Source organism: Xenopus tropicalis, chromosome 5, assembly GCF_000004195.4.
Source record: "Xenopus tropicalis strain Nigerian chromosome 5, UCB_Xtro_10.0, whole genome shotgun sequence".
NCBI lineage: Eukaryota > Metazoa > Chordata > Amphibia > Anura > Pipidae > Xenopus > Xenopus tropicalis.
In genome coordinates, this window is record NC_030681.2 from 44,519,681 (window position 1) to 44,537,468 (window position 17,788).

General features: G+C 38.7%; 1 protein-coding gene across 1 annotated transcript; it reads left to right on the plus strand.

Moving 5' to 3' along the window:
• Window positions 1-8,329, plus strand: iyd (iodotyrosine deiodinase). Its single transcript, NM_001011267.1, has 5 exons — window positions 1-211; window positions 4,976-5,170; window positions 6,775-6,934; window positions 7,078-7,234; window positions 7,924-8,329. The coding sequence occupies exons 1-5, from the start codon at window positions 25-27 to the stop codon at window positions 8,104-8,106; spliced, it is 882 nt and encodes a 293-aa protein (NP_001011267.1). The 5' UTR covers window positions 1-24; the 3' UTR covers window positions 8,107-8,329.
• The last annotated feature ends 9,459 nt before the right edge of the window (window positions 8,330-17,788 follow it).

The following is a 17,788-nucleotide window of genomic DNA, read 5'->3' on the forward strand; positions in this document are numbered from 1 at the left end:
GGCGTATAGCCGACCAATCATACCATGGCAATATTTTCCTTGTTAACACCTTTGTTTATAGCCATTTTATGTGTCTTTATTGTGGTGATCCTAAGGAGTAGGGGGAATTCCTCTAACAAGTTACAAGAGACTAAGAAGAAAAGGAAAGAATCTAAGCCATGGGTAGATGAAGATCTGCAAGATGGGACTGAAATTCTACTTGAGGACGGTGGTATGTTACTTATGCCTAGATCTTTTGATGTGTGACCATGTGTATCTGAGTGTATATATATATATATATTTATATATATATTTACATATACACACACATATAAATATATATATATACAAAATACACACACACATATATATAGACATGCATGACTAGAATCTAGTACATGTATGGTTATCTGGGATTTTCTGGATAAAAGATATTTTTGTAATTTGGATCTCCATACTTCAAGTCTACTAAAAATTATTTAAACATTGAGTAAATTCAGTAGTATTGTTTTGCCTCCAAGAAAGATTATTTATATAATTAGTCGGGATTAGGAAATAGATACTGTTTTATTATTACAGAAAAAAGGGAAATTTTAAACTTTTTTAAAATGTGTATTCTTTGATTAAAATGGAGTATATGGAGATATACTTTCTGGATAACAGGTTTCTGGATAACAGATCCTACAGATCCCATACCTGTAGTAAACAATTATCTAGTAATAAAGCTATGGCAACTGTTCTTTCTAATACGGATGACTTACCACTAATCTCAAAAAGAAAAAATTGTTGCTGTTTGCTTGCGCTTATAGAAACACAGACAAGCACATTTTTGGATTATATCAGAGCATGTTTTGCCATACCTAACACTGTTTCTATTTTTTAATATCTAGTTATTTCATATAGCAATAACACATTCAGGACATTAAGGACAAAAATAAGCAAACAATGCAGCTCTGTATCCATAGGGCATTTCATACTTAGTATTTGTCTCTGCTCCTGTGTGCAGATCCAAACAGCAACATGAAATCAAATATCACTTTGATTGCTGTAATGGGCAATGTATTAAAATGCACTGGACAAGAAACAAAAGTTAACATACCCCTGGCCACAGCCCCTAACATGTCAGATTCATAATGACACTGGAAAGTTACAGTGACAAAATATGTGTGATAAGGCTTATGAACGGAAAAAATATATTTGGTAAAGTACAACAGTTAATAATTTTGAAGAGCAAGGAGACTGTTTGTAGTGGGTTAATATTGTTAAGTGTTTCAGGATCAGAAAGCATTAGAGGGATTGCTATAGAACAGATCTGCATCAGTTACCTTACTAGTACTCTTTTGTATGTGACCAGTGACATGCCACTGGCCTCTGTGTGTGTATATCCAGTTTAGTGTGGCTGTTTTGTTTTATCCACAGTGGGACAGTAGTTCAGACCAAAACCAAATTAGTATAATGTAGAGAGTAATATTGTGTGGCAATTTGCAATTGGCCTTTATTTTTTATGTTTTTTAGATTATTTAACTTTTTGTTCAGCCGCTCCCCAGTTTGGAATATCAACAGTTTTATGCGGTCCCAGGTACGCTAGCAACAGGCAGTTGTTTGAATTAGAGACTAGAATATGAATAGGAGAAGGCTTGAATAAAAATATAAGTCATAAAAAATGCCAATAACAATAAGATTGTAGCCTCAATAGCAATAATGTATGGGCTTCAGAGGTCAGTGACCCCCATTTGAAAGCGTGAAAGAGTCAAAAAGAAGGAAAAAAATAAAAAAAAATGATTAAAAAAAAAAGTTGTCAAAAATTGGCCATTCTATATAAGTTAAAGTGAACTACCCCTTTAATTACTGTGACTAAATAAACCTTATTATAGAAATTATCAATTTAGTACAAGTAATGCTACTATTTGATCAATTCATAATCAGAATCAGTTGATACTTGTGAATAATTATATACACAATAACTTATTTTAAGTGAAATACATAATGAAATAAGAGGTACAAAGTATAGGTCTAGTAACCCATAGCAACTAGTCAGAAATTAGTATTTACCAGTCAGTTATTTAAAAGCAAACATCTAATTGGTTGCTAAGTTACTACGCCTATGCAAACTTTGTACCTTTTATTACATTAGTCTTATAGACAGTTAATTCAATCAAGTAGTCAGTAAAGGTTAAACAAATATTTAGAAAGCAAACAAGTAAGAGAGACAAAGATGAACAGAACTATGTACACAGGGCAAGCCACAAATGCTGTTGAATAATATTTCAAAATAATCCTTGTCTTTGAAATTCTATACCTGAATACCTCCAAAGAGCACATGTTCTCAACCTCTTCAAAAAGAAACTCAGTTCCTACTTTTTGGAGTAATAGAATATTATTATTATTAACATTTATTTATAAAGCACCAACATATTCCGCAGTGCTGTACTATAATATTATCTAGTCTAGTCTTGGCACTTAAAGGGGACCTGTCACCCACATAAAAAGCTAAAAAAAAAAAAAAAAGCATGAAATAAAAGTTCTTTTCAAATTAAACATGAATCCCAAATTCCTTTTTTCATTAACCCATTCATATTATAAAGGCATTTAAAAATCACAGCTGCCAATATTATATTGCTTGCTACTATGCTTTAGGCATAGAGGTGATGCAGGCAATTACTTTCACTTTCTATTCAGTACTTCCTAGATGTCACTGCACATTTCCCCTCCCTTCTATCTAATTGTGTAGCCAGTGCATGGGCTTAAGCATCAGGTCCCCCATTCAGGCACATAAACAAGATTTTGGCATGATGCAAAGCCTTAATAACAGTGTCCACAAAATGCTGCCTGCCTGCTTGCTGTGATTGTAAATTCCACGGCTGAAGGACACAACATTTAAATAATTTATCTATTGTAAGTAAAGTTTATTTTGCTTGAGAAACAAATTTCTCAAGAAAACAGAACTAATTTGGAAAACCAGGCAGGATATTTTGACCTGGGCACAGTGGGCAGCCCTTCCGAAAACCGGGCTGTCAGGGTCAAAACCGGACAGGTGGCAACCCTAAGTGCTATATAAATAAAGTTAAACATGCATACAAGGAATTTTGTGGGTCCGACTTTAAGGGTCATTTACTTGCCCTGAGGGCATAAGTGGAGAAGCGCTAAGGGGTTGTAGACCTCTGCACTGAGCACCAGATTAAAAAAACTGTGTCAGAGAGTAGTATCAAGAGATGCAGCCCAGGTCTGTCCATACCACCTGCGCTAAGGTCCAGATGTACATCACATCACATGCAATTTAGGAGTGGGGGGATACCAATGTGCCTTCCCCTGCACGTAGGGAAATGCAGGATAACCCAGTTGGTGCGCAATGCATGGGCCATGCCATAGATCTCTCTGTTACAAAAAGGAGAGCAGTGGCCTGCAACCATTCTGTATATACTGATAGCAGCCTTTTTTTTGCACTTTGAACGTTGATTGAGCAATGTAAATGAGGCCATAAAGCGTTTCTACAGGATCTTAGGGGAGTGCACAAGTGCAGTGTTAGAAAGTTTAATTTCAGGCACAAGATGCATGTTTTTTCCTGCTCCCTATGATTCCAGCCTTAGGGGATTTATCAAAGCTCGAGTTTTTTTCTTGATCCAGATTTTTTCCGCTTAAAAAAATCAAATTCGAGTTATGGTTCAAAAATTTAAATATCTGGTATTTATTAAGTGCAAAAAACTCAAATGCAAAAATTTGCCTTCTAAAACTTGCAAGTTTCTATAGAAGTCAATTGGAGCTGTAAAGGCACAAAAGGGGCCTGAAACATGTCATGTATGGCATAAAAATAAAAGCTCTTTTTTTTGTAGCAATTTTGCATTTTGTCTCGTGCTCCCCCCTATATATATTTTTCAATTGGAGCTGTCATAGGCAAAGTCAAGCTATATTCTCAAATTTTTCAAGTTTTTTTTAGTGTCAAGTGCCTTCAACGAATGCCATTTTATTGCTCAACAATTGCACCTAAAGTTGAACTGCATTTAGAGTACATAAATTACCCCTCTTATCATGCAACAGAATGCAACAGTACAAGATTTTGTAGGATGCTATAATAGTTCCCTATAGAGCAGCTGTTTAATTTTTTTCTCACAGATTTAAAAAATATGAATTTGTTAGTTGTAGGGCACCCTCTTTAGGTGGGAAATTAGCACAAAGTAAATATAGGTCAGAAACACTAATATAGATTTGAAACTGAAAGGGTCATTTACTTAGCCCTAGGGGTCTGCTGCCAAAGCAGGATTTGGCACTCCCTGCAGAGAGCAGCACCTCTGCCTTAAGGCAGTCAGTAATGAAAGGGCCCCCATGCAGGCTGGGCCTCCTTGTACTCCCTAGCTTGCACCTCTGAATGACACGCAAGGTAGGGTGGACGCTGTGTGTGCGCTTCATTGAAAATCGGGCACAGTTGCGCTGGTGTCATTTATGATGTTCAGCTCACAGGTAGCTAGTGCATCCTATTTTTTTTCTGTAAGAGTGCTGCAACGGTTGACCTGGGGTGCTGAGGGAACCCTGGAGCTACAGCTGGCTCAGAGGTGGCAGTAGCTCCAGGGTTCCACAGTATCAATAGGCACAACAGAATTGAGATTAAGAACACAAGGCAGAAAGGACTGAGTGGCACCAAGTGTGATTATGCGGAATAGCGAAGTGCACATTTTGACGCAAGTACCTTACATAAAAGTGGTGTTACTCGCAACTCACTTTGGGGAAAAATGCAAATTGTCCACTGCACTTGGGGACATAAATGAGCCCTTTAATGTCAGTGTTATCCAACCTGTAGGTGTTTACCTTGTATATGTAATAGGATCCCACAAAACTTGTTTGCCCTGGGCTGTCTATACAATATGGAACTGATTTTTAGATGAAATATGGTTACATTCTTTGCACTGAACTGAAAAATACAATTAAAATTAACCAAACTATGAGCATGATGAGAATATTCTGTCTGTATCACTAAGCTGTTATTTACATTTGGATTCTTTAGAAGATAAGGATGACTGGCAAGACCCAGAGGAAGATATCTTGCACATTCCATTTTCCTCTGCCCGATACTCAGTAGAAGAGATGGTGAAAAGATCAAGAGATTTTTATGAGTTACTCAACCAAAGAAGATCTGTCAGGTTTCTAAGCAATGAACCTGTTCCAAGAGAGGTTATTGATAACATTATCAGAGCAGCAGGTAATTTTACTTTATAGCCACATTGTCATATATTACACTTTTAGCTTTGCTTTAACAGTAACACATTTATCATTATAGGCCTTAATGCCCTTTGGCAATGCAGGCCAGAAGAAGATATGGTTTTATAATTTTAATAACAAGTTGTGTACAGATTCTATTTAATTGAATAATGGGCATGTTGCAGCAGAAATATTCTTTATCACAGCTTCATGCTCACTCACATATTTATGAAAAAAGTAGTCGCAAAGAAAACCACATTGTTTTATTCACTGTTAGTCCACTGTTATTAAATGAAAATAACTTGACTGTATGTCAAAATACAAAATACAAAATTACACACAGGGAGGACAAGTGTTATAATAAATAAATACAATATATATATATATATATATATATATATATATATATATAAATGCACAGGGAATAAGTGCCATGTGGTATTAGACACAGTAGGAAGGAGGTCCCTGCCCCGTAGAGCTTACAGTCTAAGTGGTTGGGTAACATACAGGCACAAATTGGAAGGTAAGAGTTGATAATACACCTGGACTTGCAGAATTTTATCTCAACTTTTTGAAAAATTATCTTCAGTGGGTAACACTTCTGCGTAGCAGCACTGGGGTCCAAAGTTTTTATTCCAACCTGGGTACCCTGATTACTCAGCCCAAGTCTAAGTGCCCCAAGGGCAGGGGTCCCCAACACAAGCATAATAAATGTTCATGGAGGAGCCAAATAAGGGTTAAGATTGGCTATTAGGCAGCCTCTATGCACACTATCAGCTTACAGGAGGCTTTATTTGGTAGGAAATCTCGTTTTTATTCAACCAAAACTTGCTAACAAGTCAGGAATTTAAAATAACTACCTGGTTTGGGGGCACTGAGAGCAACATCCAAGGGGTTGGTGAGCAACATGTAGGTCAGGAGCCACTGGTTGGGGATCACTGCCCTAGGGCATGAAATGTGTAGGGCCTTTGGAGATGTTTTACTGTGACTTTGAATAAAGTCTTTTTTACTTTTACATTTTTTTTGTGACCCTGTGGTGTTTCCTGACTGCATATATGCCCATGGTTGTTGTTGCCCTATTTTCCTCCCACACTCCAAAAACCTACAGGCAAGTTAATTGGCTTCTAAAAAAGTTGACTATTTAAAATGTTATAATGATCTTAGATTGTGAGCTCCACTGTATCAGGAATTGATATCAATCACGTATAGTCTCTGTAAAGCACTGTGTAAATGTGTTGGAGCTATATAATTACCAGGAAAAAATAAATAGAATAATAAACCATCTCTGTGTGCAGTGAGTTATCGAGGGCAAGGACAGATTTGGTATGATCTCAAGGTGTAACTAATGGGATTTGATCTGCGATCTTAAGGACCATGTCAGACAAGGTGTTTTCTTAACCTACCTACACCCGGGAAGAAAACACAGATCCGCTTTCTTCCTTCTGCTCAAATCTGCCCAATTTGTGCTGTCTGTCAGTGCCTGTCAGTGCACAATGATGTTGTGGTAGGAGAAAGCAGATCTCCCTGGCGTAGATAAGCCAGTGGAGAAAACAGCTCATCTAATATGGCCCTTACACTAATTATTATTTCTTGTGCAAATAATAGGGACATCTCCCAGTGGAGCCCATACTGAACCCTGGACATTTGTTGTTGTTCAAGACCCAGAAGTAAAACATAAAATTAGGGAGATTATTGAGGAAGAAGAAGAAATCAACTACTACAAAAGAATGGGAGACAAGTGGGTTAGTGACCTAAAGAAACTAAGGTATGGTCTTAAGATGCTATTGAAGAAATTGCACGTCCTCCACACTTGGCCAGAGCCCTGCTATCTAACCACTAAGCCACACTATAGCTACTAAATGGCATTTAAAGAGGTAGTAAAATATTTTTATATTCTTTATTTTGCAGGACTAACTGGGTAAAAGAATATCTGGACACCGCTCCATTCCTTATTTTAATTTTCAAACAAGTTTATGGGCAGCTTCCAAACAGTAAAAAGAGAACTCATTATTATAATGAAATAAGTGTGTCTATTGCATGTGGACTCCTTCTAGCAGCCATACAGGTACACTTCTTGGTCATAGGGCATGTATCTGTGTAACATTTTACAATATAAAGCAAGCCCTTCACACCATGAAATGCAGTAAAATTTCCCAATTTTGTCTGTGTCCCTCATAACAAGGTTGTTAAATGTAGGACAAACTTTTTTATGGCTAAAAAAACATTTATCCATAGTTTCAAGAATGTCGAAGACAGTGTATCTCGCCCCAAATTTCACTCTAATGGACCTTCAAGTTGGATTTTAGGGGTATCTAGAAAAGCAATAAGGATTCTCCCCAAATCTCATCCTAACTTGTCTTCAAGTTGGGCCCCTCTCCCCACCACTGCCCTGGACATGCTTTCAGCCCCACAGTTTTAGAAGACCTGGTACATTTGACAAGCCAAGTCAATGTGGGGAGTCAGGTGAAGTCATTGCTAAATCAGCACCATTCATTTCAGGTACTTCCATCCAAAAACGCTCCTTGTGCTTTCGCATGGCACTGCTGCTTCTGTCCTGCTTTGTGGTACGAAGTGCAAGTGTGTTTATTGACACAATATTTACATCTAAAATGTCACTTTTACTAAAACTAAAACAGAGATCAGGCCTATTAAATATCTCATGCAGGATTTAATTTTAGAACAATACAAGATGGAAATTGCTCATTCACCAACTCCATTTGTGAATAACAGGAAACCTATTGTTGTTTGTTTCAGAATGTAGGCTTGGTAACAGTGACCACTACCCCTCTGAACTGTGGCCCTCGACTGCGGGTATTGCTTGAGCGTCCTGTAAATGAGAAATTGTTGATGCTGCTTCCTGTAGGCTATCCCAGTAAGCATGCCACTGTGCCGGACCTGAAGAGGAAGCCACTGGAAGACATCATGGTGATTACATAGAAAATAAATAATTCCAAAAAAACAGATTCTTATAAGAAAGTTTAAAACTAATTTCATAAAGAATGATAAAGGCATTACACTGTAGGCTGACTATGCTTATGTAGTGTATATCATTTGAGAAGCTTTTAACTATTATTTTAATCTAACTATTATTTTAATCTTTTATATCTTAAAATAATGTAATCACTCTTGTTTGGACCATTAAAATGCAAATTCTAAATGACTGTGTTTATTTTTAATATTAAGCCATGGTCGTGTATACAAACCAGTTCTTGCTGCATCTGTGCTGCAGCTAAAGTTTGTAAGACCTGAAGAGGAAGGAAAAATCTGTAATTCTATAGCTTCCATTAAATGTTGCCTTTATTTTGCTTTAGCCCTTCTAATGAACCGTAAGGCTCCTGTCACAATGAGTGTCTCCTCCACTTCTCTCCACCTGTGGTTATCAGTCGGGCAGAGAGAAGCGGATCCGCTCTAATATGCATCACCGCAGGGTTGGACTGGGGTGTGAGAGGCCCACTGGGGCTGCCACTCTTTAGGGCTTCCACACCCTCTCTGGGGCCCCCACTGCCCGTCCCTTTCCCCCTGCATGCGCACCTTATACTTACTTTTGCCACAATCACGGGAGGGCAGGTGGGGATTGAGTTGGCAGGGCCCACCAGGTTTTTTCCCAGTGTCCCATTGGCCCAGTCCGTCCCTGTATAGCTGCACTGACAATCGCAGCTAGCTTCGGCATGCATGCAGCTACACAGACCAGAGATTGACCTGAAAATACAAAAGCAGGCACTTTAGGTACAATCTCCGCTTTTGCTCAGTGTAGCTGCATGCATGCCGTAGCTATCATTGTCAATGCAGCTACAGGGCGATGCATTTTTAGGGCGGATCCATTTCTCTTCACCTGACTTAAAACCACAGGTGTAAAGAAGCTGAGGAAACACACCATGTAACCGGGGCCTAAGCATAAATGTTATAAACATGTTCCAACTGAAGAGATGCATGGACACTATCACCTTCTGTTAGCTAATGCCCTTCTACATGTGCTGATGGGATTATTATCAATAGTTTTGGATTTTCCATTCTATCACCTAGTCAGATCTCATAGAATTGCATGCTGATTGGTGAGACTGACAACAAGGGTGCAAATAAACAAAGCATTGCTTGACCGACTTACTCTTTTGGTCCAGGTTCCAGGTGACGTCTCCAGCTTCCACAAAAGTAGTTACATCATGCAAAATCAACTCGATTCTATTTTTTCAAATACGATTCAGTCCATAACTAAAAATAACTTCCCAAATGTAAACCATTCCTTAGCATGGCATGTTGTGTTTCTCTTACCCTGACATCTCAATCTGTAAAACAAATACAGGGGATTAAGAAGTGAATGATTTAGGAAAGAAACATTCAGCAACACCATCAGCTTGTCAGTAGCGCACGCAGTTTGTCTGCTATAAAAGCTTTGCCCAAGGCAACATTTCTCAGGCTCCTGCACAATGTTTTACATTTCAAAGCTTTCCACAGAAAGAGCAGTTGAAGTGCAAGTCTAATTATAAAGCAAGGCATGCAGTCAGATAACAACTCGAGCCTAAATATTCCAAAGCAGAACCAATTTGGTTAATTAGTGCTTAATATATGAGCTCAGTAGAAATCCCAGCCATTATTATTTAACAATGGCTTGTGTTATTACTAGTTAAAAACTTGCAAGATCACTTAGTTATTTTTCTATTTGTCAATATGATAGATACCAGGATTTCCAGGATAACAAGCAGGCAAGTAGCTCCACTAAAACTCTAGTATCGGGTCACATATTCAGCCTTGAGCATTGGACTAGGCTGGTGCGGTGCTGGTTGAAAACCTGGTGGGTCTTGGTCCCACCAGCAGAGACACACTGCTTACTCCACTGGGAGATAAAGGTGTGGCAGGCACAGACAACAGCAAGGAAAAGAAACTACAGGGTGCACCTTGGAGGTATGTGTTGGGGGGGGGGGGGGGCAGCTGAGGGATTTGTCATGATGTAGGGGCCTCTGTGGCTGGGTGTTAGGCCCTCATGTTGGAAACCCTGACACCCAGTCCGACACTGCACAGATTTCTCTCAACATTAAAATATGGGGTGACAGAACATTAGTAGATTACATAGCACTCAGAGCATTCCTGCATTGATTTACACTTACAAGGCCAGGTCGGACCTGGGATTCAAAATAGGTCCAGGCATTCCAAGTACACAGAGGCCCAAACAGCCCCCAACAGAAGCCACTTTGGCATTTGCCAGAATCCACAGATCTCCAGTCCGCACCTGCAAGAGACACACAAGCAATAATGGATCACATAAGTACCCATGTACAGAGTTAAAAGGCTCTACTAGCACCTAGAAATATTGCTCCACCGGTATGGGGTCAGCAATGATGTATATCCCTCTTTTTTAACCTTGGGTCCCCCCATGTTTTTTTTTTTTAAAATTGGGAGTTTATTCAAAGTACAAAAAAAACCTCTAAGATTCTTAAATTCGAAAATTAATAAAGAAGCCCATGTAGTTACTTCATTGGGACACTAGATGGCAGTGCTATTTTATCTGTGTTTCTTAGTTTTGTACTACAATGAAGGGAAGGCACTTTGAGGAGAGGAAAGAGGGACAGGAAGGGGGTATCTGGCTGGCATTTTTGTTGGCAGTCTTGGAGCAATGATGCACAAAGCTATTCCTACCATTTTGCCTCCTGCAAGATTTCCAACTTGGCATCTGGGTAACAAAATACTTGGAATTCCCCTGCCATTGACATGAATTGTAGATGCCTGAACCTTTTCTGTGTACTCGTAAGTCAGGCAATTATTGCTCAAAATCGCCCATATGATTCTTGAAAAAAGATGTCTTCACAGGTCTGTTTATCAGCTGCCTTCTGCTAGATTGTAATAATCTAAACTAAACAGTTTCAACCTCTAATATGATACTAGAAAGTTTCTCTCACACACTAACAAACACACAAACACATATACAAATGCATCAGCATTCTTAAGCTAAGGATGAAAGAATATTCAGAACCTGTATGTTGAGTAGAAGGTTAATTCAACCTTAGAACATAATAATATGTCCATCAATTCCTTTTTATTATTATTATTAGTTTTTTCATGTTTCAGCCATTTTTAATGGCCAATTTAATGAATTTTGTGACAACATTGCCACCTGCTGGTCAGTTTATGTAACAGTGTGGTTGGAACAAAAGAAGTTGTTCTGATGTTGCTTTGCTCAGGAAGGGATCAGAAATACTATATTTTGGAGCATCCTAAAATCACAGGATAAAAAAGTTGCGTATAAGCTTTGTAAGCAGCCGGACCAAGTGTGATGCATTCAGCACAAATTTCAGTCATGTTGGCCTGCTTGCATGCTCTCATGCTGGGAGGGGAGGAGATCTCCAGGTACAAAAAAACAGTTGGTTTTAGATGTTACATAAGTGTTACACAAGATTACTTGGGGGAGGGGGGGGTCACACATTTAGCTGTCATCCCATCCCCCTTGACAGGTCAAGGTTCTAACAGCTTAAACAAGCTTTGCTTTGCAAAAGTATACAGATATGGAAGCTGCCTCTGGCAGAACTGCATAAGTGCCAGCTATCTACACTTCAGCCAAAGGGTTACATCCAAATGCTGCCATGCTACAAAACAAAAACATAACAAAATATTTATATACCTTCTGACTAGGTGCATGACAGTTTACAAAAAAAAAATGCCTGGGTGCTCAGAAAAACAGAGATTTAAAAAAGATCCAGCACATACAGATCTTTTATGAAAATGAAAAATGTTGATGTTTATTATAAATATTTAATGAAAACACAGAGATTGTTCAATTGTTCATAATTCAAATCAGTCCCTGCCTGGTTAATGTGTAGCAGCAGATATCACACATATTACATAAACTATTCATCATTTGATGATATGATATAGACTCTTATTTCACCTATATGGCTACTGTACTTATACAGGTATGGGATCTGTTATGCAAAAGCTCTGAATTATGGAAAGGTCATATCCTATAGACTCCATTTAAAAAAAACAACTGATTTTTACAAATGATTTTCTTTTTTTCTGTAATATTGAGAGTACCTTGTTCTAACTAATATTGAAAAGGAATTCTTATTGGGAGCTGCAAATTATCAACGATTCCTTATTGGAGGTAAAATAATCCTATTGGCTTTATTTAAAGTTCAAATTATTTTTTAGTAGACTTAAGGTATGGAGATCCAGATTACAGAATAACCTGTTAACCAGAAAACCCAGGTCCTGAGCATTCTGGATAACAGGTCCCATACTCGTACTATCATATCACTCTGCCCATTAGCTTTAAGTGCCCATTTCTTTAGCACAGGCTCCTAGAGTGCAAAGGAGCCTCCAATCCCAGAACCTGACTGGTGATTCCTTTACACCTGACTATATTATGAAAAAACAGTTTAGCTCTCTTGCTAACATCAAACTGTATCTGCCACATTGATGACGTATAAGCAGATGCAGATTCATTTAGATCTATTAATTTGGGTCAGCCAATTTGTTGAATAACCCTAAATTTAACTTATATATTACACCTTAGCTAAGTGGATCCTAGACTGTCAGGCTACCCCTTTGGGGGTAGAAATAGATATTGTATGTGGGGGTGGACATTAATAACAGCAAGGATAAACTTACTAACTGCATATAGAACATACATGGATATAACTGGAAATACATATATTTGCAATATATAGTTTTACAGTATTATTAGCATGACAAGAAGGATATTTTTATGTGCTTGTTTGTGTTCCATCAGTTTGAGACTGCCATTCCAGCCAATTGTGGTTGCATCCGTGTATAGCCATAACAATATTATGATTATTTGCGCGAAGGATACATGATGGGCTTTTGTATCTGCCCACGGGTTTATTGACTTTAGTTTAATGGTTTTCTCTACATTTATAATTACACTGGACCAGAAGGAAAATCCCACAGTTGAAAGCCCCAGGTGTACTGACTTTATAAATGCACCTTTTATTTTATCTAACAAAAAGGTTCCAATGACATTCAGTTTTCATACAGGTTAGCTGTCTATTCATTCATCTGGGACTTTCCCTTTTACATTAATAGAGTGAATCGCAGAAGAAAAAGTAGTAACACTGTGTAGAGAAAATAAGACTTTTTTTTTTTACCGAATAGTATCTACATTGGTACAATGCTGCCATCTATGGGAAGTATGCAGGAATGAAAAACATACCGCACAGTGCAGACCATTGACCTGTAATTTTGTTAAGTATTATATTCTTCATTAAAATACACAGTATTGTTGTACAAATAATATTTTTGGTTTAAAGTGCTGAATATTCTAATTAGTTTTTTTAAATGTGATATTGTTTACCTTAGAATAAAATCATTAAAGAGACAATATACACCTTTTTTAATGTGAGCTCAATGAATAGGGCTTGTGCTGGATATACTTTTTGCCAAGAAAAGAATATGAAGCTCCTGTCACTTCCTGACCCCCAAAAATTTCAAAGGAGCTGATAAAACCAATTACCAGTCCACTGATAAGCACCTGATAATGGGCTGCTCAGATAGGAAGGGGGTATAAAGGAAGGGGAGGGGGATAAGGTCCATGAAAATAGCCCAACTTTCAAATTAGTGTCTGTAGTGTATATAATAACAGAAATAGGAAAATATGGATTTTTTAATTTAAAACAATAGAGAGAATGTAATTTTAAGTAGTTATTATGTTAATCTTTAGCAAAGGTGTTTTTAGCTGCACACTGTATCTTTAACAGAAATAACGTATAGATCCACAATTCACAAAGCAATTACATTTTTAAGTTAGAAAGGAGAGCTGGGTCTTGCTACACCAGCCACAGCCTTATTATAGGGCAAGAACTAGTAGTAGAGTTAGGTATAACTAAAGTGGGGGGTTTGTACAGTGTTTTATAACAAAAGTGAGGCTTTATCCTCATGGTTTTATTGTTGTCTTTCCAGCTAGTGATGTCCAAGCCCAGACATTCAATAGTGTCGACCTACTCTATCCCTTTACCTTCTATTTGTATATTGGTGTATTTGTAGCTGAAGCATCTGATATCTATAATAAGCTTTTAAGTTCTGTCTATGCTTAGGATTAGGTCATGAATTTTCCAATATATGATGATATTGACTACTAGTTGTCTATAGGACGACTTGTCCTCTCCCTTGATGGGACTGACTATAGTGGTATCATCTGTGAACTTGTAAAATTAACAGTTACTATATGTGGATATACAAGTGTAAAGCAAGAACAGTTTGGGGCTTAGACAATATGTTTGTGGTGCACTTGTGTTCATGAATATTGTGGATAACATTGTGGATTGTCTTGTAAAACAGCTTCAAAGCACCACGGACTGCCAAACGTATCGTAAAAGCACAAACTTTATTCACATCGCCTAGGCGACTTGGTTTTTAAGAAGATGTTAATAAAGTTTGTGCTTTTACGATACGTTTGGCTGTCCGTGGTACTTTGAAGCTGTTTAACAAGAAAATTCGAGTTTGCTCCCTTGGGCTACGGGTTCGGGGCTTTGGGCACCCGGACCAAACTCGTGCGTTGGTGAGTTGTCTCCTTATTCAACATTTTGATTGATTATTACAAGTTGGCCGTGGCTGAATATGGTGAAGGACCTGGGGTATGCACACCCGGGTCAACGGGTATTTAGGTACTGATTTGTATTTTTGGGTTTAATTAAACTTTATTTATTTTTTATTAGTTTCTCATTGTACTACAGGGCCAGCTTATTGACTTGCTTACCGTTTTTTGTATTTGGGTTAATGTTTGCTTTAACATTGTGGATAACATATTCCTGCTGATTCGGACATACTGGGGTCTGTTGATAGGGAAATGTAGGACCCAATTGCATAGCGTGCTAGGGAGATCAAAGTTCTTCAGTTTTAGCATGAGTTTTCACTGTCTGATAGTATTGTATGCTGATCTGTATTCCAGAAACAGCATTCATGCCCATGTATTGGGTTTCTCTTGGTCTTGGTGTTGTAAAACATTATGCGGTGCCATTGGGATTGCATTTTCTGTCGATCTGTTTGGTAGAAAACCTGACCTCTGCTTTCTCTATAGTTACACCACAGTGGAGCTATCGCTCTATAGTTGATCAGGCGGATGGTTTTGGATCTCTTGGGTATTAGGATAATTGTAGATCTTTTGTAGAAATGTGGTACTGTTGCTGTTTCGAGTGATTAATTTTTCTGCACATGATTAAGGGATCCTCAGTGTTAAACTTTATTATAACTGCAGCATTAGGGTTGTTGTGCCCCACTAGATGGAACTACATGCCTACTTGTTGTTTCACCAAATATGTAGTCTCTCTGTTAGTGGATGTGTTTTTCTAGCCTGATTTCTACTTGCTCTCTGTGGTTACTTACTGTACACTTGCTGCTTGGAAATGTCTGTACATAGTTAGCCATGTTGGAGCTCTAATAAATAGGTTATTAAGCGTTACCGGTGAGTCCTGCACAACTTACACTCTGAACCCAACAAGGGAGATTTGCAAACTTTGTTGTTGACTTTTCTCATCTGTAATAGTTTTCTTTGCGAATCTCCACTTGAATTTCATCATGTGATCTGCTTTGGCAAAAAATGGAACGAAAAAGTGGCAAGTCACCAGTTGCCTGACATCCCTGCTATAAGATCAACACATCCAACATGTCCACTTTATTTTTGTCTTCTTTCAGAAAGCAGAAAGCCTTAAACTCAATGCACCATTTGGACTGGCTGACAAAGCACTCCTTAATCTCAATGTACATTTCGCCTTCACATTTATTTAAAGCATTTCAGATAAAGTTTGGGGCTAGCAAATTTTTTGGCAAAGCACCTTTTCTCCCTACTACTGGTATCTGACATTTCCTTCTTATTACTTCTGTTGCTATAGATGGGGGCCCCCCACTCCTCCTTGCTTAACTTTACAGCTTTGGAGCGAGGCAAGGGGGCGCTGCATCACTAAGACCTTAAATTCTGATTTAAAAATCAGTGAATCCGCAGAAAAGAAGTTGGAGAGTTATTGCGGGCACAGATCTTCCCTGCTGTGTACCTAATGTACAGCAGTTCTAGTCTACTTCTTTAGTTACGCTTTAGTTCTCCTTTAATCTTTCCTACATTCTTCCTGCCTGTACCTGCTTTAGCGTGGGGCTTATAGTGGAGCCCCTGCTTGGATCCCCACAAATGTCCTGAACGTTTTCCTGAAACAAAGTTAAACAGTAGATGGTGCTGTGCATTCCTTATTAGTTCAGTTATATTTTTCAGCCAGTTGTAATACAAAAGCTGGTTAGTTTATCTACAGAAAGGCTTCAACTTTTGAAAAATTAAAAGCTTCGTAATACATGGCTACCTGTGAGCGAAAAACTGTGCATTCATTCTCTGCCCATAATTTTCCACACAAGGTAAAAATTCATTATCTAGTAGTGATAAGCCTAAAGCAACAGGACTTTCTGAGTTTCCTTGAAAATGTTTCACCACTCACCCGAGCCGCTTCTTTAGTTGAATGAAGGTGACACGAGTGCACTCTGGCACTTACTTTCCTGCTGGTACCGTTTCTAATATTTCTGACGCCTATTTCCATAATGCGGTTTCCCGATGTAGGAACATTGGCAATGATGTGATGTGCTGGCATATGATGTCCTCATGATGTGGGTTGACATAACATTTGAAATAAAATGATGCTGAGGACTTACTTACTTGAGGTCTTAGGGCTCTGGCACACGGGGAAGATTAGTCGCCCGCGATTAACTCCCTGTTCGCGGGCGACTAATCTCCCCGAGTTGCCTAGCCCTGCCATCCCACCGGCGAACATGTAAGTCGCCGGCGGGATGGCAGACGCGGCGGGGCGATTTCCGGAAATCGCCGAAAAAGACTCGCGAGTCTTTTTCGGCGATTTGCGCGAAATCGCGCCGCCGCGTCTGCCATCCTGCCGGCGACTTACATGTTCGCCGGTGGGATGGCAGGGGTAGGCAACTCGGGGAGATTAGTCGCCCGCGAACAGGGAGTTAAATCGCGGGCGACTAATCTCCCCCGTGTGCCAGAGCCCTTACTTAGGGGCAGATTTATCGAAGTGTGAGATTAGAGTGTGTGGGATTTTTATCAATGGGTTAATGTTCACTATTTGATACAAACGCTTCAAAAACCCCACATGAATGAATAGAATGTGAATGAATTTTTCTGTGGTGAGTTCTATTGTCACATTTTAATAACTCTGCCCCTTAGTATAGTTCTGATGGCCCCCAGTTTTTGTTCCAGTGGATGGTGGAAGTCAAACACCAAATACTGAGCTCCTGTATAATTCAATATTCAGGTTTCCCTCCTCTTTAATATATAACACAGTCCAAGAATGCCAGTTGGCTGCCTTTTCCATTTTACATTGCAGCAGTGTACCAATAGTGCGCTTTGTCCCTTTCTAACTGATACAGGGAATTGTAGGACCCAAAAACATCTTTATATAGCAAATCTGGCTAAATTAAGAAGTCATTGCACAGCAAGAAGTGGTGAGTGCTAAGAGCTTTCTTTGGAGTATCAACTGCTTAATTGTGACATAGCCGTACATCTGGGAGCAGAACCACCCCTGAGTATTTAAACAAGTGAAGTGCGAGAATTGCTCTCCACATATTTGTATTTGTGTCCTCTATAGTTACAGCACTGTTCCCTTGTGAACATTATGTACTT

Excerpts from the sequence above, each read along its gene's own strand:
- iyd (NM_001011267.1), top strand. The coding sequence starts at position 25 with ATGGCAATATTTTCCTTGTTAACACCTTTGTTTATAGCCATTTTATGT. Across the intron at positions 5,171-6,774 it reads TAACATTATCAGAGCAGCAG|GGACATCTCCCAGTGGAGCC; the intron begins GTAATTTTACTT and ends TGCAAATAATAG. Across the intron at positions 6,935-7,077 it reads AGTGACCTAAAGAAACTAAG|GACTAACTGGGTAAAAGAAT; the intron begins GTATGGTCTTAA and ends TTTATTTTGCAG.